Raw genomic sequence first — 21,569 nt, 5'->3', positions numbered from 1 at the left:
TATGTAGCCGTCAATTATCACATATTTAATTTGTTCCAACTTTCCATTTACATGCAGTTCTTCAGAAACTGCAAAAGCAAAATGAATGCGTGTATGTTATAGTGCCTACTACATTACAGTAGAACATACATATGCACTTACAAAATTATCACTTTCACAATTAAATACATGAGGATCTACATTTCAATATGGATTCCTACACTCTGCATAACTTGGAATGTTTTACATTAACTAATAATTAACAGAGGTGAAAGAAGTGGTAAATGAGAGAAATAAATGAGAGAAACAATCTCAAAACTGAGGACGTAACGACAGACCTTCGTATTTGTAATCTAATCTCAACACTCCCACAGAGCCATATATATGTAGGGCCTAGTATTTATGCACAAAAAATATCACAAAAATTATTAATTTTATTTTCAAGCGGGTCTTCAATAAAGTGAGTAAGAATGTCACCACACTTAAATTATAAAAATTCTTAGTACATGAAATGTTTGTTGACAAACATCCACTGATATAACACAGTGTCTTTGTAGTTCCAGCAGGAAGAAAAACGAAATTTCACCATTCAAAGGTTCTGGCATCATCTATGAATTACAGGACGAATCATGATAGTTAATCGTCCCATTATATACGACTCACCACTTACTTACATCATTTGCTAAAACCTTAGAAATTATTAAAATATGCAAAATGTAAATAAGCTGCACTTTGATACAACCGCATATATGTTCGTAACGGCTAGTCAACAGAGCAATTGCAACAGTGCGTCTTACATGGTGCCATACACGAAATTAAATATATAGATATATATAAATAAAACTCAAACAAATATTCACTAACCTGCAAATACTGCATACTTGATCCCGGTTTTCAGACGGACTAGATTCTTCTAAAGGGCTCGATCGACTTCCGCTAAAGCCTTCGCCGAAAAGATCCAAGTCGTTTTCTTCGGTTGTTTCCACCATATCCATGTTCTTTCCTTCACGCAAATAATAAATCGAGTCTGCGAGAATTTACTGCAGTTCCCTGGCAACGATTCACACCTTAACTGAAGTTGTGAGTGGCGTCAAGCAGACCTGCAGATCAAGAATAACACAATTTTCAGAATCCTTTTTTAAACGGTACATTTAGTTGCGTGTTTCAGACCAACAAAAATTGACATTAGGTGTCCTTGGAAGGTTTCGTATAATGTAACTGCACTAAAACTTTTTTCCTTAATTAAAAAATACAAAAGCCTTTGAATCACCCACGAAACGACAATAGTTTAACAATACTGAACATCAAATTATTTACTATGCGAACATTTTTAGCTCACAACAGCACCGGACTGGTGCTACAAATGGCAGAGTTTGTGAGGTCAAACACAGACGTCACTTTATTACAAAACCGTAAGAGTTTGGCCTTTAATTGCCATATTCTTATATTCGCATTCTAAAGAGGCAACTCTCCATAAAATTTTAAAATAAAACAGGTTGTTGTTAACAATGGAAAATCATCACAAATGCAGTGTACTATCTCGGAAAGAACTTACCACAGCCATGGCAAATGGCGCGAACATATCATGCGGCAACTGAGTATCCCACTCATTAAACAGACTATTGATAAGCAAATTTTGACATCTGCGCACCACAATACAGGCTACTTAATCAGCATATATGATATTAGAAAACTTAACGAAGGAATTTACTGTACGGAAGTTTTTAGTAACTTTTATAACCTCCACAACGATGCTAAAAATTATGTAATTGTGTTGGCAGTTCCGATCTTGCTGGTAGCAGTCTTGTTCATTAGGTAATCCAGTTGTATTGCAGATCGTTGGAAACAAGAGCGTATCAGTCTTATAAATAAAAAATAAACAGACAACAATTTACTTATGATTTTTCCTAGTCATAAAATGAAACAGAATGAAGACTGTAAAACAATTAACGACCATTGCACTTTCATTGGCATTGCTTAAAAATCAACAACTATCGCAAGAATGTCTGCATGAATGAGGTAATTTCGAAATCTCTATTACATAGACATGAGCCTTGTCGAACTGCACCGTGGACAGCGAAAGACGTGAAATTCGTGACAAAAACTAGACGGAGTCAACCGAAGGCTATCTATTGTTCAGGCCTTCTGCCAATGTTTCCCGAAGATAAAATGTACTCTATTTTTACGAAAATCGTGTTCGTGTACTGCGTTCCATCCTAGCAATTAGTCGTGCAGACGAATTAACACAAGACAATACAACATTCTTGCAATGCAACAAAGAGTCGAGTTACGGGTCAGTTCACATAGTAACACGGCCCATTCGCATTCCGCTACATGTTGTCTTTAGATGAAAATTTGCTTTCTAAATTCAAAGACAGTTCGGTGGCAACTTTCTAATAGCGGCTAATTAACATAGGCAATAAAAACTTTTTAAGTCCAATTCAGAACAAAATAACGTACAACCAGAGTAGCATACTTCAATGTAAGAAGCGGAGGTGTTTTTTTAACTATTGCATCCCTATCAGAAAGAAGTTCCCAAATAGCAAAGAATTTTTCTCACTGCATGTTATCAATTCGATGGGTTTTTCTACCTCTGACATTTACAGAAACTATTTACATTAACAGAGTGAAGCAAAAATTATTGTTTCAGTGAACACCTATAGATAAATGACAAAACTTTGGCTCTTATATTGCACACAACTATGTTTATGTTGTTGGTGAAAAAATTGTTCTACAGTTTTCTTTCACGCGATAACGAGATCTTGTAATTGTTTCACGTAATGTTACTTATGAATGTTTTCCTCTATTGTTACAGTTCTCGAGAATTTATAGTAAAAATGTATATACTTTATGTGTGACTGGGTGTTCGTGTGCACCATGGATAAACAAAGACTGACGCATAACTCCTAACAAAGGCGATAGCTTTTTACACATACTTTCTCTAGTAAGGATAAATCAATTTAATTCGAATTACCTGCGTAGTCAACTCGAAATATTTTCCACGCAATAATAGAACCGGTTCTTTCTTAAATTTACGATTTTCATCCAGCACAAGAAGAATAACATATTGTCAGATTTCAAGGCTGAAAATAAAATCTCTTTTGACGTTGGAAGCCTCAAATCTTTAACTCAAATACAAACAGTATACTCATTAATGTGTCAGTAGCATGTCGGAAACAGACCGATCTAAATATCAATATAAAAAATTACGCATTACCGCTATAATATTGTGCTTATTTACGTACCAGTACGCTAAAATCAGTACACAAATGTCACGAATTATCAACAACGTTACCACTGCTAATGCTTGCCATATCACTATAATAGAAGAGTACACATTAATTCATTTTTTTAATCGTTAATTGTTGTAATCTAACTTAAACAAATGCGCAACGTTTACTGGCCAAAGTATCGACTGGATATTTTAAGGATGTCTTTCTCCGATGTGATGTATTTAGTAGTGTTATGTACGTATCTTAATTTCTAAAATAAGCTCGACACACACATTACTTAACACTGCACTGCTACAGTGTTAAAAATCTGCCCTTTGCCTAAAATGAATACATGAGTGATTTCCCAAAAAAAAATATTTTTTCTAAATGCTCAACCAAATGAAAAGAAATTTAAAAGTTGCATACCCACTACATTATGTCAGGAAGATTACTGTCAGAGCAGTAGCAATCTATATATTTCATAAATGACTGTAATTTGTTGCTACTAACGTGTATACTTACGTATTTAGAGCATGGAAAAGGTGTTCAGTGTGAGCAATGTCCTGGTTAACTCGCGCGTGGAACAGACTTGTGCTTCGTACTTCCCTAGTTCTCTTTGCACTTATTTGTGTAATCCTCAACCCACCCGTCCCCTCATCTGTCTTTTAAATCTGAAACTCATTGGTTATTTATTTCGACAGTAAGTCACCAAACTTCCAGATACTAACGCCTAAGCTATTTACATCTTTACGATAATGCAGTGAGATGATACTTACAGAATTAGTTGTAATTAAATAATATTATGATCTGGCAACAACAAATTGGTAATTAGTTATCTACCCACCAAAAGAAAACACAGTAAAATTCATTTTTTTAAATCAGCCTGTGTAATGTTTTAACACGCAAAACATAAAGTGACAACTCAATTTTCTAGATAAAAAGCCTTTTCCGCTACATCGTTATTGTACCTTTTTTTAAAAAAATAAAAGAACTTGTGAAATTACGCTACATCTCAACTAATCCCATGAGGCAAAATACTAGTCACCTCCTGACAAGAGCCAAATAACGGTCGCACTGAAGCACTCACTACGTTTACATCCAACACATCTTCCGGAAGACGAAAACCAAAGTTTGGAAACCGGTTTTTGCCGTCATATTTGCATGTACAGGCCTGGAGCGGATTTTCTACCACAATCAGATATGGCGTCTTGAAAGCAGCTATTTCAGTTTCTGATTTATTCTGCACAATCGCTATTTCTCTTTAGATAAATATTAGAGGTGCAGACAGCTTCATGCTCAATCTAATATTTCTACTTCTCCTTCTGTGTACAAAATGTCACTCCGGAAATTATCCGGAAATTTTTAAAAAAGGACAAATAACCTGACAACCCAAGCACATTTCAGAAAGGGTTGTCCATTTACAAGGAAGCGAATATCGGTTGCGGGAGTGGAAAACGGTAAGTAGAATACGATTTCCAGACTCGGTTTTAGACAGGTACATGATTAACCGGAATCGATATTGGGAAAATGGTTTATGTAATGCAGTGGTGTACAACTTCTACCAAGTAGTCATGTGACTCTCCACCGATGATGTAAGACTTGGCACTGATACGAAGTGATGTGAATGTACCAGTTGAATGTACGCAATCTATCGCAGTGAAGAAGTGATATAAAGGCTGAAAGAAGATATTGTATTTAGACATGCCCATGACCACACCGTGAACGAAGTTTCCAGATTTGTTGCGCTATAAACGCGGTGTAGCCAAACAAGGAATAGTGTGCCACTTGCAGCCATGTAGTACGTTGTAAGATCACTGGTCTAAACAGGCCCTAATCGATAAGTACTGGAGATGAATGTCACACCTTGCCACTCCAGTCGGTTCCAAACACGACAAGAATTTATGTAGTCATCGAATGCAGGTCCATTTCAACCAGTTTCCGAGCGAATATTATGGAGTAAAGTGCATGCAATGAATATCTGGTGAAGGATACTTCGCAAAAGACTATCGTTCAAGGTGATATTGAGTCCATTATCGAGGCTAGAGGCCGTGTAACATGGCAGTTGCGTGGTATCTCTTAAGAACGACTATTTTTTTAAATGATGCATAACATCTACACTACATTGTAAGAAAAATTAAAACGGTGATGAAAACCAAATTCGTTCTGTTTTTAAGGCACTTAAAATCAATAGAAACTATTAGCCTTATTCTTTGTATCTTTAAAGCTCTTAAGATCACTGTTTCCACAGAAAAAAATTAAAAAAAAACAGAAACACTGACTGCACTTTTGCTGCAGTGAATGATTGAATTATATTAATTTTTAATTTTAACAAGAGCAAAGTCTTTCAAACTTTAACCATTTCTCTATTTACAGGAGATGACTTTATAAAAATATTCCCTCATACCTAGACTGCTGCAAACTGCTCAATCACTCTCTCAAAATCACATTTCTCTGTCGCACCTTTCTTCCTTTAAATATTTAGCAGAACAAAGTCACTGAGCCTACTTTTTATTATATGTGCGGTGAGATACGAAAACATAGATTTCTCATGGCTAGAGACGGAAGCAGCAACTTCAGCATGATTTTGATGATATTCTTAAGATCAGGAAGACACTTTTGTCACCTTATTTAACTATGAACAACAGGAATTCTTCTGGTCTTGATAGACCAGTTGTCATCGAGTTTAACAATGATCAGCAAGAGTTCTTCTAAATAACGTGATTACTTTGCAGTTCAAAGTTGAGAGTCTAGTAGAGAGTTCATCGAATGACTTTCAAGCTATTCCTCTACCATTACACTCTCAAACAGTGCATGAGAAAAACGAACACTTAAATCTTTCCATGCAGGCTCCGAATTCTATTATTTTATTACATGCCCACACTTTGCTGTGGTTCAATCTACTTAAATGGAAAACAAGGAAAAGAGGAAGCCATGTTTCTAATTCATACTGGAATTTGACATACGTATTAATCTCCAGCTCCCCCCTGTCGCTGTCGATCTCCATTTCCTCCCTTCTTTGTCCATTTCTTCCTCTTTCTCCCTCTCTCTACACGCCACCTGCTCCCCCTCTCTCTGTCCATCTTCTCCTCCATGCTCTCTCTCTTTCTCCATTTCCTCATGGCATCTCTCTATCCCCCCTCTCTCTCTGTCGCTCACCTCCTCGCCTATCATCCATCTTCTCCTCCCTCCTCTCTCTCCACCTCCTTCTGCCCCCTCTCTTTGTCCATGTCCTCCTTCCCATTTTCTATGTCAGTTACCTCCCACCTTCTGTTCATCTCCTCTTCTCCCCTCTCCCTGATTTAGTTTCTTTATTGATATTGCAAATTAAAATTCTGTATAGTACTCTTATCATAAATCAAGAAACCATAAATACAAATTTCACATTTGGTAACAACATTTCCCCATTGTATAATGTGTCCCTATTAAGAAAATTATATAAATTTGTGTCTTATACATATTTGAAAAATAGGTAAATAAAACCACATACATATACCAATTGAACACTGTGTCAAAATTTCAAAGCAATCGTTCAAGAATTTTGGGGAGATAAATGATTTTGAACAAATCAACATTTACATTTCTATAACGTTTCCATTTATATTACATATATACAAGATGGTATTCCAGTAGGTATATAACAACACCTGAGTATCTGAATGCAATATTGTGTCTAAATTTGAAAGCAATCCTTGGAGAACTTTTGGATATCTGACATTCTGAAGAAACAAACATCCATATGTGTAGTTATATATAGACTGTTTATGTGTAGGTATACAGAAAGCGGCCGACTCTGGGAATGCTAAGGCAATGTACGATGGTATTAAGAAAGCAATAGGACCAACTGTCAGAAAAACAGCTCCTCTGAAGTCCAAGACAGGTGAAGTCATTACTGATGAAGGCAAACAAATGGAACGCTGGGTTGAACACTACCTCGAGTTGTATGTAGTCGAGAATGAAGTTAGCAAGGATGCATGTGACGCCATCAAACAAATGCCAGTTATGGAAGAACTAGATGCAATGCCTACTATGGAAGAACTTAGTAGAGAAATAGATTCTCTTGCTAACGGAAAGGCCCCAGGTGAAGATGGGATCCCTGCAGAGGTTATTAAGTACAACAAGTCTGTTATTCTCAAACATTTATATTCACTTATCACAACCAGCTGGGAAGAAGGTTATGTCCCAATGAGTATGCGGAATTCGAGGATAGTTACTCTATATAAACAGAAAGGGAACAGAAGTGACTGTAACAATTACCGAGGCATTTCATTACTAAGCGTAGCCGGGAAAGCTTATGCAAGAGTCATCCTAATGCGATTACAGATCTTAGCTTCCAGAATCTACCCAGAATCTCAGTGTGGCTTCAGGCCCGGCCGATCAACCGTAGAAATGATCTTTTCCTTAAGACAGCTACAAGAGAAATGTTGTGAGCAGCAGAGGCCACTTTATATTGCTTTCATTGACCTTGTTAAAGCGTTTGATTTAGTGAGCAGAAATGGGCTTTTCAAACTGTTGCAGAAGATTGGATGCCCACCTAAACTACTGCAGATAATTGTCTCTTTCCATGAGGAAACACAAGCAACAATTTGCTTCAACGGTAAAATATCAGAAGCATTCCCTGTTAATAGCGGTGTGAAACAAGGGTGTGTGTTAGCTCCTACATTGTTTGGGACTTTCTTTTCCCTTCTGCTCAGATTTGCCTTTGAAGACTGTGAGGAGGGAGTGTATCTACATCCGAGGTCTGACGGAAATCTTTTCAACATTGCTCGCCTCAAGGCCAAGACCAAAGTAAATACAGTCGTTATCCGTGAGTTGTTATATGCGGACGATGCAGCTCTAGTTGCGAACACAGAAGATGAGCTGCAGTATATAATCAACAAATTATCAAATGCCTGAGAAAAGTTTGGTCTATTCATCAGCCTTCAAAAGACTAAGATCATGGCGCAGAGCACTACCAACCTTCCATCCATTAGCATTGACGGCAATCCTCTCCAGATAGTTGATGACTTTACCTACTTGGGATCCACAATATGTAGCAACTTGTCCATGGACACTGAACTTACTAACAGAATCGCAAAGGCATCATCTGTCGTGGCTAGACTGACAAACAGAGTATGGAACAACGGACTGCTTACCGCAAAAACTAAATTAAAAGTCTACAACGCTTGTGTTATAAGCACCCTTCTCTATAGCTGTGAGACATGGACAACTCTTTCTAGGCATGAATCTCGACTCAACAGCTTCCATTGCCGCTGTCTCCGGAAGATCCTTCAGATCTCTTGGAGAGATAGAGTACCCAACACCGAAGTCTTTCATCGTGCAAGCACAACCAGCATCTTTGCACTCCTGAGTCATCGACGTCTAAGATGGTTGGGACATGTCAGGCGCATGGATACTGAGCGGATACCGAAACAGCTGCTGTACGGCGAACTTCAGGAAGGTGTGAGGCCAGTGGGACGACCGCATCTTCGTTTCAAGGATGTCTGCAAGAGAGACCTGACCAAGACCAGAATCAATCCAAGCCGCTGGGAAAGCATTGCAGATGACCGTGTCAAGTGGCGAGTAACTGTGCGCAACGGAGTTAAGCTCTCAGAGGACGAACGCACAGCGGAACAAATCAGGAAGAGGACAAAGCGAAGAGACAGAGAGGCTTCTGTTCGAAGTCCCTCAAATTTCACATGTTCAAACTGCAGTAGGGACTGCCACTCTCGAGTGGGACGTTTTAGCCACAGCAGATGCTGCAGGCTCTGAACCAAGCATGCTACACCATCATCCCTCAAGGATGGACGGATGCCATTAAATATATATATATATATATATATATATATATATATATATATATATATATATATATATATATAGACTGTCAGTGTTTCTGATGGCAAATTGCTGAAAGTTATTGACCAAATGCTTTGCAATTTTCGACACAATTTGCACTGGAATATGCAAATGTTCTTCTAAACCTATTTTTTAACGTATGTAACATATAATTTTTATAAATTTAGTAATATGGGAATGTTCTTACAAAGAACTCAAAAAATTACACACACACACACACACACACACAAGGGTGTTACAAAAAGGTACAGCCAAACTTTCAGGAAACATTCCTCACACACAAATAAAGATAAAGAAACGATGTTATGTGGACTTGTGTCCGGAAACGCTTAATTTCCATGTTAGAGCTCATTTTAGTTTCATCAGTATGTACTGTACTTCCTCGATTCACCGCCAGTTGGCCCAATTGAACGAAGGTAATGTTGACTTCGGTGCTTGTGTTGACATTCGACTCATTGCTCTACAGTACTAGCATCAAGCACATCAGTACGTAGCATCAACAGGTTAGTGTTCATCACGAACGTGGTTTTGCAATCAGTGCAATGTTTACAAATGCGGAGTTGGCAGATGCCCATTTGATGTATGGATTAGCACGGGGCAATAGCCGTGGCGCGGTACGTTTGTATCGAGACAGATTGCCTGAACGAAGGTGCCCCGATAGGAAGACGTTCGAAGCAATTGATCGGCGTCTTAGAGAGCATGGAACATTCCAGCCTATGACTCGCGACTGGGGAAGACCTAGAACGACCAAGACACCTGCAATGGACGTGGCAATTCTTCGTGCAGTTGACGATAACCCTAATGTCAGGGTCAGAGAAGTTGCTGCTGTACAAGGTAACGTTGACCATGTCACTGTATGGAGAGTGCTAAGGGAGAACCAGTTGTTTGCGTACCATGTACAGCATGTGCAGGCACTATCAGCAGCACGGGGGGAGGGGTTTATTAGTTATTGGGAGCTCCAACATTAGGCGGGTGATGGAGCCCCATAGGGAAGTAGCGAAAAGGTCGGGGAAGAAGGCCAGTGTTCACTCTGTCTGCTTGCCGGGGGGTCTCATCCGAGATGTGGAGGAGGCCCTGCCGGCGGCGATTGAGAGCACTGGGTGCACCCGACTGCAAATTGTTGCTCATGTCGGCACCAATGACTCCATCTGGGTTCAGAGGTCATCCTCAGCTCGTACAGGCGGTTGGCGGAATTGGTGAAGGCGGAAAGCCTCGCTCACGGGGTGGAATCAGAGCTAACTATTTGTAGTATCGTTCCCAGAACCGATCGCGATTCTCTGGTTTGGAGCCGAGTGGAAGGCTTAAAACAGAGGCTCAGACGATTCTGCGGAGATCTGGGGTGCAAATTTCTCGACCTCCGCTATCGGGTGGAGAAATGTAGGGTCCCCCTGAATAGGCCAGGCGTGCACTACACGCCGGAAGCGGCTACAAGAGTTGCGGAGTACGTGTGGAGTGCACATGTGGGTTTTTTAGGTTAGACAATTCCCTCCCTAGGCTCGACAAGACGCCTCCTCAGATGCGACAAGGTAGGAGTAGGCAAAATGCAACAGGGAATAACAATATTAATGTGCTAATAGTAAACTCTTCCCCCATGAACCATGGACCTTGCCGTTGGCGGGGAGGCTTGCGTGCCTCAGCGATACAGATGGCCGTACCGTAGGTGCAACCACGACAGAGAGGTATCTGTTGAGAGGCCAGACAAACATGTGGTTCCTGTAGAGGGGCAGCAGCCTTTTCAGTAGTTGCAGGGGCAACAGTCTGGATGATTGACTGATATGGCCTTGTAACATTAACCAAAACGGCCTTGCTGGGCTGGTACTACGAACGGCTGAAAGCAAGGGGAAACTACAGCCGTAATTTTTCCTGAGGACATGCAGCTTTACTGTATGATTAAATGATGATGGCATCCTCTTGGGTAAAATATTCCGGAGGTAAAATAGTCCCCCATTCGGATCTCTGGCCGGGGACTACTCAAGAGGACGTCGTTATCAGGAGAAAGAAAACTGGCATTCTACGGATCGGAGCGTGGAATGTCAGATACTTTAATCGGGCAGGTAGGTTAGAAAATTTAAAAAGGGAAATGGATAGGTTAAAGTTAGATATTGTGGGAATTAGTGAAGTTCGGTGGCAGGAGGAACAAGACTTTTGGTCAGGTGATTACAGATTTATAAATACAAAATCAAATAGGGGTAATGCAGGAGTAGATTTAATAATGAATAAAAAAAATAGGAGTGCGGGTTAGCTACTACAAACAGCATAGTGAAAGCATTATTGTGGCCAAGATAGACACAAAGCACATGCCTACTACAGTAGTACAAGTTTATATGCCAACTAGCTCTGCAGATGATGAAGAAATTGATGAAATGTATGACGAGATAAAAGAAATTATTCAGGTAGTGAAGAGATACAAAAATTTAATAGTCATGGGTGACTGGAAATCGAGAGTAGGAAAAGGGGGAGAAGGAAACATAGTAGGTGAATATGGATTGGGGGGAAGAAATGAAAGAGGAAGCCGCCTTGTAGAATTTTGCACAGAGCATAACTTAATCATAGCTAACACTTGGTTCAAGAATCATAAAAGAAGGTTGTATACCTGGAGGAATCCTGGAGATACCAGGTTTTAAATTGTAAGACATTTCCAGGGGCAGATGTGGATTCTGACCACAATCTACTGGTTATGAACTGCAGATTGAAACTGAAGAAACTGCAAAAAGGGCAGAGTTTAAGGAGATGGGACCTGGATAAACTGAAAGAACCAGAGGTTGTAGAGAGTTTCAGGGAGAGCATAAGGGAACAATTGACAGGAATGGGGGAAAGAAATACAGAGAAGAATGGGTAGCTCTGAGGGATGAAGTAGTGAAGGAAGCAGAGGATCAAGTAGGTAAAAAGACGAGGGCTAATAGAAATCCTTGGGTAACAGAAGAAATATTGAATTTAATTGATGAAAGGAGAAAATGCAGTAAATGAAGCAGGCAAAAAGGAATACAAACATCTCAAAAATGAGATCGACAGGAACTGCAAAATGGCTAAGCAGGGATGGCTAGAGGACAAATGTAAGGATGTAGAGGCTTGTCTCACTAGGGGTAAGATAGATACTGCCTACAGGAAAATTAAAGAGACCTTTGGAGAGAAGAGAACCACTTGTATGAATATCAAGAGTTCAGATGGCAACCCAGTTCTAAGCAAAGAAGGGAAGGCAGAAATGTGGAAGGAGTATATAGAGGGTTTATACAAGGGCGATGTACTTGAGGACAATATTATGGAAATGGAAGAGGATGTAGATGAAGATGAAATGGGAGATAAGATACTGCGTGAAGAGTTTGACAGACCACTGAAAGACCTGAGTCGAAACAAGGCCCCGGGAGTAGACAACATTCCATTAGAACTACTGATGGCCTTGGGAGAGCCAGTCCTGACAAAGCACTACCATCTGGTGAGCAAGATGTATGAGACAGGCGAAATACCCACAGACTTCAAGAACAATATAATAATTAAGAAAATATAAAGAACAATATAATAATTTCCCAAAGAATGCAGGTGTTGACAAATGTGAAAATTACCGAACTATCAGTTTAATAAGTCACAGCTGCAAAATACTAACGCGAATTCTTTACAGACGAATGGAAAAACTGGTAGAAGCGGACCTCGGGGAAGATCAGTTTGGATTCCGTAGAAATGTTGGAACACGTGAGGCAATACTAACCTTACGACTTATCTTAGAAGAAAGATTAAGAAAAGGCAAACCTACGTTTCTAGCATTTGTAGACTTATAGAAAGCTTTTGACAACGTTAACTGGAATACTCTCTTTCAAATTCTGAAGGTGGCAGGGGTAAAATACAAGGAGGGAAAGGCTATTTACAATTTGTACAGAAACCAGATGGCAGTTATAAGAGTCGAGGGGCATGAAAGGGAAGCAGTGGTTGGGAAAGGAGTGAGACAGGGTTGTAGCCTCTCCCCGATGTTATTCAATCTGTATATTGAGCAAGCTGTAAAGGAAACAAAAGAAAAATTCGGAGTAGGTATTAAAATTCGTGGAGAAGAAGTAAAAACTTTGAGGTTCGCCGATGACATTGTAATTCTGTCAGAGACAGCAAAGGACTTGGAAGAGCAGTTGAACGGAATGGACAGTGTCTTGAAAGGAGGATATAAGATGAACATCAACAAAAGCAAAACAAGGATAATGGAATGTAGTCAAATTAAATCGGGTGATGCCGAGGGGATTAGATTAGGAAATGAGACACTTAAAGTAGTAAAGGAGTTTTGCTATTTAGGGAGTAAAATAACTGATGAGGGTCGAAGTAGAGAGGATGTAAAATGTAGACTGGCAATGGCAAGAAAATCGTTTCTGAAGAAGAGAAATTTGTTAACATCGAGTATAGATTTAAGTGTCAGGAAGTCGTTTCTGAAAGTATTTGTATGGAGTGTAGCCATGTATGGAAGTGAAACATGGACGATAAATAGTTTGGACAAGAAGAGAATAGAAGCTTTCGAAATGTGGTGCTACAGAAGAATGCTGAAGATAAGGTGGGTAGATCACGAAACTAATGAGGAGGTATTGAATAGGATTGGGGAGAAGAGAAGTTTGTGGCACAACTTGACTAGAAGAAGGGATCGGTTGGTAGGACATGTTTTGAGGCATCAAGGGATCACAAATTTAGCATTGGAGGGCAGCGTGGAGGGTAAAAATCGTAGAGGGAGACCAAGAGATCAATACACTAAGCAGATTCAGAAGGATGTAGGTTGCAGTAGGTACTGGGAGATGAAGAAGCTTGCACAGGATAGAGTAGCATGGAGAGCTGCATCAAACCAGTCTCAGGACTGAAGACCACAACAACAACAACAACAATAGTAAACTGCAGGAGCGTCTATAGAAAGGTCCCAGAACTGCTCTCATTAATCAACGGGCATGACACCCATATAGTACTAGGGACAGAAAGTTGGCTGAAACCAGACGTAAACAGTAATGAAATCCTAAACTCAGATTGGAATGTATACCGCAGAGACAGGCTGGACAGTGAAGGGGGAGGCGTGTTTATAGCGATAATAAGTGCAACAGTATCGAAGGAAATTGACGGAGATCTGAAATGTGAAATAATTTGGGTGAAGGTCACGGTTAAAGCAGGCTCAGACATGGTAATTGGATGTCTCCATAGGTCCCCTGGCTCAGCAGCTGTTGTGGCTGAGCACCTGAAGGATAATTTGGAAAATATTTCGAGTAGATTTCCCCACCATGTTATAGTTCTGGGTGGAGATTTTAATTTGCCGGATATAGACTGGGAGACTCAAACGTTCATAACGGGTGGCAGGGACAAATAATCCAGTGAAATTTTTTTAAGTGCTTTATCTGAAAACTACCTTGAGCAGTTAAACAGAGAACCGACTCGTGGCGATAACATATTAGGGCTTCTGGTGACAAACAGACCCGAACTATTTGAAACAGTTAACGCAGAACAGGGAATCAGCGATCATAAAGCGGTTACTGCATTGCTGATTTCAGTCGTAAATAGAAATATTAAAAAAGGTAGGAAGATTTTTCTGTTTAGCAAAAGTGACAAAAGGCAGATTACAGAGTACCTGACGGCCCAACGCAAACGTTTTGTCTCAAGTACAGATAGTGTTGAGGATCAGTGGACAAAGTTCAAAATCATCGTACAATATGCGTTAGATGAGTATGTGCCAAGCAAGATCTTAAGAGATGGAAAAGAGCCACCGTGGTACAAAAACCGACTTAGGAAACTGCTGCGGAAGCAAAGGGAACTTCACAGCAAACATAAACATAGCCAAAGCCATGCAGACAAACAAAAATTACGTGAAGCGAAATGCAGTGTGAGGAGCGCTATGCGAGAGGCGTTCAATGAATTCGAAAGTAAAGTTCTATGTACTGACTTGGCAGAAAATCGTAAGAAATTTTGGTCTTATGTCAAAGCGGTAGGTGGATCAAAATAAAATGTGCAGACACTCTGTGACCAAAATGGTACTGAAACAGAGGATGACAGACTAAAGGCCGAAATACTAAATGTCTTCTTCCATAGCTGTTTCGCAGACGAAGACTGCACTGTAGTTCCTTCTCTAGATTGTCGCACAGATGACAAAATGGTAGATATCGAAATAGACGACAGAGGGATAGAGAAACAATTAAAATCGCTCAAAAGAGGAAAGGCCGCTGGACCTGATGGGAACCAGTTCGATTTTACACTGAGTACGTGAAGGAACTTGCCCCCCCCCCCCCCCCCCCCTCTTGCAGCGGTGTACCGTAGGTCTCTAGAAGAGCGTAGCGTTCCAAAGGATTGGGAAAGGGCACAGGTCATCCCCGTTTTCAAGAAGGGACGTCGAACAGATGTGCATAACTATAGACATATATCTCTAACGTCAATCAGTTGTAGAATTTTGGAACACGTATTATGTTCGAGTATAATGACTTTTCTGGAGACTAGAAATCTACTCTGTAGGAATCAGCATGGGTTTCGAAAAAGACGGTCGTGTGAAGCCCAGCTCGCGCTATTTGTCCACGAGACTCAGAGGGCCATAGATACGGGTTCACAGGTAGATGCCGCGTTTCTTGACTTCCGCAAGGCGTTCGATACAGTTCCCCACAGTCGTTTAATGAACAAAGTAAGAGCATATGGACTATCAGACCAATTGTGTGATTGGATTGAAGAGTTCCTAGATAACAGAACGCAGCATGTCATTCTCAATGGAGAGAAGTCTTCCGAAGTAAGAGTGATTTCAGGTGTGCCGCAGAGGAGTGTCATAGGACCGTTGCTATTCACAATATACATAAATGACTTTGTGGATGACATCAGAAGTTCATTGAGGCTTTTTGCAGATGATGCTGTGGTGTATCGAGAGGGTGTAACAATGGAAAATTGTACTGAAATGCAGGAGGATCTGCAGCGAATTGACGCATGGTGCAGGGAATGGCAATTGCATCTCAATGTAGACAAGTGTAATGTGCTGCAAATACATAGAAAGATAGTTCCCTTATCATTTAGCTACAAAATAGCAGGTCAGCAACTGGAAGCAGTTAATTCCATAAATTATCTGGGAGTACGCATTAGGAGTGATTTAAAATGGAATGATCATATAAAGTTGATCGTCGGTAAAGCAGATGCCGGACTGAGATTCATTGGAAGAATCCTTAGGAAATGCAATCCGAAAACAAAGGAAGTAGGTTACAGTACGTATGTTCGCCCACTGCTTGAATACTGCTCAGCAGTGTGGGATCCGTACCAGATAGGGTTGATAGAAGAGATAGAGAAGATACACCGGAGAGCAGCTCGCTTCGTTATCGGATCATTTAGTAATCGCGAAAGCGTTACGGAGATGATAGATAAACTCCAGTGGAAGACTCTGCAGGAGAGACGCTCAGTAGCTCGGTACGGGGTTTTGTTAAAGTTTCGGGAACATACCTTCACCGAAGAGTCAAGCAGTATATTGCTCCCTCCTGCGTATATCTCGTGAAGAAACCATGAGGATGAAATCAGAGAGATTAGAGCCCACACAGAAACATACCGACAATCCTTCTTTCCACGAACAATACGAGACTGGAATAGAAGGGAGAACCGATAGAGGTACTCAGGGTACCCTCCGCCACACACCGTCAGGTGGCTTGCGGAGTATGGATGTAGATGTAGATGTGATTGGCCTCCACGGGTACACTTCTGCGAATGGTTCATCCAACAATGTGTCAATCCTCATTTCAGTGCAAATATTCTCTTTATGGATGAGGCTTCATTCCAACGTGACCAAATTGTAAATTTTCACAATTAACATGTGTGGGCTGACGAGAAACCGCATGCAATTCTGCAATCACGTCATCAACACAGATTTTCTGTGAACGTTTGGGCAGGCATTGTTGGTGATGTCTTGATTGGGCCCCATGTTCTTCCACCTACGCTCAATGGAGCACGTTTTCATGATTTCATACAGGATACTCTACCTGTGCTGCTAGAACATGTGCCTTTACAAGTACGACACAACATGTGGTTCACGGACGATGGAGCTCCTGCACATTTCAGTCAAAGTGTTCATACGCTTCTCAACAACAGATTCGGTGACTGATGGGTTGGTAGAGGCGGACCAATTCCATGACCTCCACGCTCTCCTGACCTCAACCCTCTTGACTTTCATTTATGGGGGCATTTGAAAGCTCTTGTCTATGCAACCCCGGTACTAAATGTAGAGACTCTTCGTGCTCGTATTGTGGACGGCTGTGATACAATATGCCATTCTCCAGGGTTGCACCAGCGCATCAGGGATTCCATGCGACGGATGGTGGATGCATGTATCCTCGCTAACGGAGGACATTTTGAATATTTCCTGTAACAATGTGTTTGAAGTCACGCTGGTACGTTCTGTTGCTGTGTGTTTCCATTCCATGATTAATGTAATTTGAAGAGAAAAAATAAAATGAGCTCTAACATGGAAAGTAAGCGTTTCCGGACACATGTCCACATAAAGTATTTTCTTTCTTTGTGTGTGAGGAATGTTTCCTGAAAGTTTGGCCACACCTTTTTGTAACACCCTGTATATTAAAGGAAGAGGTACCTAAAACACACCTGTATTAGAATGCAATGTTGTGTCAATATTTCAAAGCATTCGGTCAAGAACTTTCTTATTCACAGTTATGAACAAATTATATTACAATTTATTTACACAGATGATGATCAATTCTTCCTGTGTAGGTGGACATAAAAAATATCTTCGCATTCAGAGGAGAAATTTGATGACTGAAATTTCATTAGAAGATCCTGCTGCAACGAAAAACACCTTTGTTTTAATGAATTCCACACCACTTCGTTTATCATATCAAAAAATGGTTCAAATGGCTCTGAGCACTATGGGACTTAACTGCTGTAGTCATCAGTCCCCTAGAACTTAGAACTACTTAAACCTAACTAACCTAGGGACATCACACACATCCATGCCCGAGGCAGGATTCGAACCTGCGACTGTAGCGGTCCCGCGGTTCCAGACTGTAGCGCCTAGAACCGCTCGGCCACTACGGCCGGCGTTTATCATATCCATGGTACTGTTTCCCCTGTTTAGTGGTAGTACAAATCGAACTACCCTTTGAACTTCTTACTTCTTCAATGTCATCCGTCAATCCTATCTGATGCCAATCTCACACTGCTCAACAATACTCCAGAAGAGGACAGACAACTATAGTGTAGGCAGTCCCTTTAATAGATGTGCTGAGTTCTCTGCCAATAAATCGCAGTCTTTGGGTCACTTTCCCAACAACATCATCTATGTGATCATTCCAATTTAAGTTATTCAGTATTGTAATCCCTAAGTAGTTAGTTGAACTTGTAGCCTTTAGATTTGTATGATTTATAGTATAACCGAAATTTATGGGATTCCGATTAGTAGGCCTACTCATGTGGTTAACTTTGCACTTTTCATTATTTAAAGTCAGTTGCCTGTTTTCACACAATGCGGATATATTGTCTAAATCATTTTGCAGTTGGTTCTGATAATCTGACGAATTTACAAGATGTTAAATGTCAACATCATTTGTAAACAGTCTAACAGGGCTGCTCAGATTGGCTCCTAATCGTTTATATGGATCATAAACATTAAAGGGCCTGTAACACTTCCTTTGGGAATGCCAGATTTTACTTCTATTACTTCTGTTTTACTTGATGACTTTCCATCAGTTACTACGACTATGAGCTTTTTGACAAGAAATCACGGAACCTGTTGCACAACTGAGACGATTCTTCATAGGCATACAGTCTGATTAAAGTCACTTGTGAGGAACTGTGTCAAAAGCATTCTAGAAATCTAAAATTATGGAATCAATTTGACATCCCTGTCGATAACACTCATTACTTCCTGAGAATAAAGAGCTGTCTGTGTTTCACAAGAACAATACTTTCTATATCAGAGTTAGTTATTTGTCAATAGTTCGTTTTCTTTGAGGTAATGCTTAATATTCAAACATAATATATGTACCAAGATCCTACTGTAAATTGACATTAGTAATAAGGGTCTGTAATTCAGCAGATTACTCCTGTTTCCTTTCTTGAGTATTGGTGAGACTTGTGCAACTTCCTACTTTTTAGGTACAGATCTTTCGAAGGGCAAGAGTTTGTGTATGGTTGCCAAGTATGGAGATATTGTATCGGCATACTCTGAAAGGACCTAACTGGTATGCAATCTGGAGCAGAGAGATTTAAGCTGCTTCGCTACCACCAAGGATATCTGCGTCTAAGTTACTAAAGTTTGGTGTTGTTCTTGATTCGAATTCTGGAATATTTACTTCGTCTTCTTTAGTGGAAGCATTTCGGAAAACCCTGTTAAGTAATTTTGCTTTAGTGACACTGTCTTGAGTAAAATTTCCATTGCTATTGCGGATTGAAGATATTTATTGCGTCTTGTCACTAGTGTACTTTACATATGACTCGAATCTCTTTGGGTTTTCTGCCGGGTTTTGATACAAAGTTTCGCTGTGGAAACTATTAAAAGCATCTCGCATTGAAAATCGAGCTACATTTAAGTTTCTGTAAAACTTCGACAATCTTGGGGATTTCGCATTCTTTTAAATTTGGCATGCTTTCTTCGTTGCTCTAGAACAGTGTTCTGACCTGTTTTGTGTGCCATTGGGACTCAGTACCATCCTTATTAATTTATTTGGTATATATCTCTCAATTGCCCTCGGTACTATTTCTTTCAATTTAAACCACGACTTGTCTATGCTTACGTAATCAGACTAAAAGGAGTGAAAACTGTCTCTTAGGAAGGCGTCAAACGAATTTTTGTCTGATTAAAAAAAATGGTTCAAATGGCTCGAAGCACTATGGGACTTAACATCTGAGGTCATCAGTCCCATAGCCTTAGAACTATCTAAACCTAACTAACCTACGGACGTCACACACAGCCATGCCTGTGACAGGATTCGAACCTGCAACCGTAGCAGCAGCATGGTTCCGAACGGAAATGCCTGGAGTCTGATTTTTTAAACAGATATATTTTGCATTTATTTTTGATGGATTTGGATGTTACAGTATTTAGTATTGTCGTAGCTACCTTGTGGTCACTAATCCCTCTATTCTATCCATCATGATACTCCATATTTGCTTCTGATTTTGATGGTTTATCAGAATCACAACTTGATAACAGTTCAAAAGTTATGCACACAGCTGTTCACTATGCACACCACAGCAGTAAATTTTGCCAAGAGTTTCACCTTTCGTCTTCATAGTCACCTTATCAGCATCATACAGTAGTCCTCATATACCAACAAGAAGCCCAAATTTTTCATTTATTTTTTCCAATGAGAAGACTCTTCCATTCTGGAGACTATCCACCATTCTTTTCATTCATTTGTTGCTCAGCCATCAGTCGTGAGTCTCTGGACTTCTTACCAACCACTGACATTGTCTGTTATGCCTAGCAATGTCTGATAGGTGTGATCCTTCCAGAAGTGCCCAGGCCAGTAACTCTTTATTAAACTTATCATGTAGAACTTTCAGTTCAAGTGTAGAGTGGTGAAAGTTCACAGAAGGCTCCTGGAGTCCTTTTTGTACTCTAAGTGGATGAGAAATTTGTCCATGAATACCAGCGGAGTCAGGAAATGGTAGCTCAACATGAAGCTGCACAGCTGACTTGCATCCAATCTTGTCTCACCATTCACTTGGTTATCCTCTGTCATACTCTGGAGAACTAGATATGTTTTCAAGAAACTATCTGATGGAATGCACAGCTTCTCTTCTCACTGTGTATGTCGTCTCAGATCGTAATTTAAGAACCATGGGCACAACTTTTCTTTAAGTGCCTGCAGTGCATTGTCAAGCAAGAATATAAAATGTAGAGTGCTTGAATATTTGGAAACAATGGCGTCAACAAAGCGTTTTTGTTGGCTGAATGCGCACACACTAATTTCATGAAGTCGTTAGCACAGTTCACAGAGAGAGGTGGATATTTTTTAATCCTAAATCTGTTGCCTAACTCTTTTGACCATCCATGACAGTAGTGTTGTCATAGCACTGTGTCTGCGATCCTGAATATCCGTTCTACCATTTTCCAATTGGCATAAGACGTCACTCAAGTTTTTCAGCGTCTTTTGGCTTATGTCGATGAAACCAAGGAAGTACTCATGAATATCTATAGTCTTAACTTCAAAATCCTTATCTTCATATCTGACAACTTGTGTCATACGCTCACGATATTCTTATCAGGAGCGTTTAGCTTTATGGATCTTGCTTAGTAGACTGGTGAACAGCAGTTCCCACTTGGAAAAGTGGGAGAGTGTAGGACAAGGTACTCGGATGATTTTCCAAATGATGAGGTGTTCTTTCATCGCAGAATGGAAATTGGCAATTAGATACAACAGATCAAGAAGGTTTCCTCCATTGGAGATGTCATTGTCTCCTCTTAGTGACTCTCCTCTATGTAATTGCGAGTTCTCTGTCAGTCAGCTTTTTCTTTTTTTTAACAGATTTCTCTCAAATACCTTGACTTGTGTAAACCATTCATGATCATTTCTCGCCACGGCCAATTTTTTCAGGTGCTTTTCTTTGCATAAATCACTCTGTAAT

At 40.2% G+C, this 21,569-nt stretch overlaps 1 protein-coding gene across 1 annotated transcript in view; it reads right to left on the bottom strand.

The window, feature by feature from the left end:
- LOC126198716 (B-box type zinc finger protein ncl-1-like) overlaps nucleotides 1-1,663 on the bottom strand; it is a 154,814-nt gene extending 153,151 nt beyond the window's left edge. The window contains exons 1-2 of the mRNA XM_049935235.1: nucleotides 1,535-1,663; nucleotides 844-1,079 (exon numbers count right to left, since the gene is read on the bottom strand). Coding sequence (XP_049791192.1) covers nucleotides 844-974 — 131 coding nt within the window. The 5' untranslated portion in view covers nucleotides 975-1,079; nucleotides 1,535-1,663. The remainder of the gene's footprint in view (nucleotides 1-843; nucleotides 1,080-1,534) is intronic.
- Nucleotides 1,664-21,569: the final 19,906 nt, after the last annotated feature.

The sequence above is a fragment of the Schistocerca nitens genome, chromosome 8 (assembly GCF_023898315.1).
Source record: "Schistocerca nitens isolate TAMUIC-IGC-003100 chromosome 8, iqSchNite1.1, whole genome shotgun sequence".
Lineage (NCBI taxonomy): Eukaryota > Metazoa > Arthropoda > Insecta > Orthoptera > Acrididae > Schistocerca > Schistocerca nitens.
This window is presented reverse-complemented; position numbering and strand designations above follow the sequence as displayed.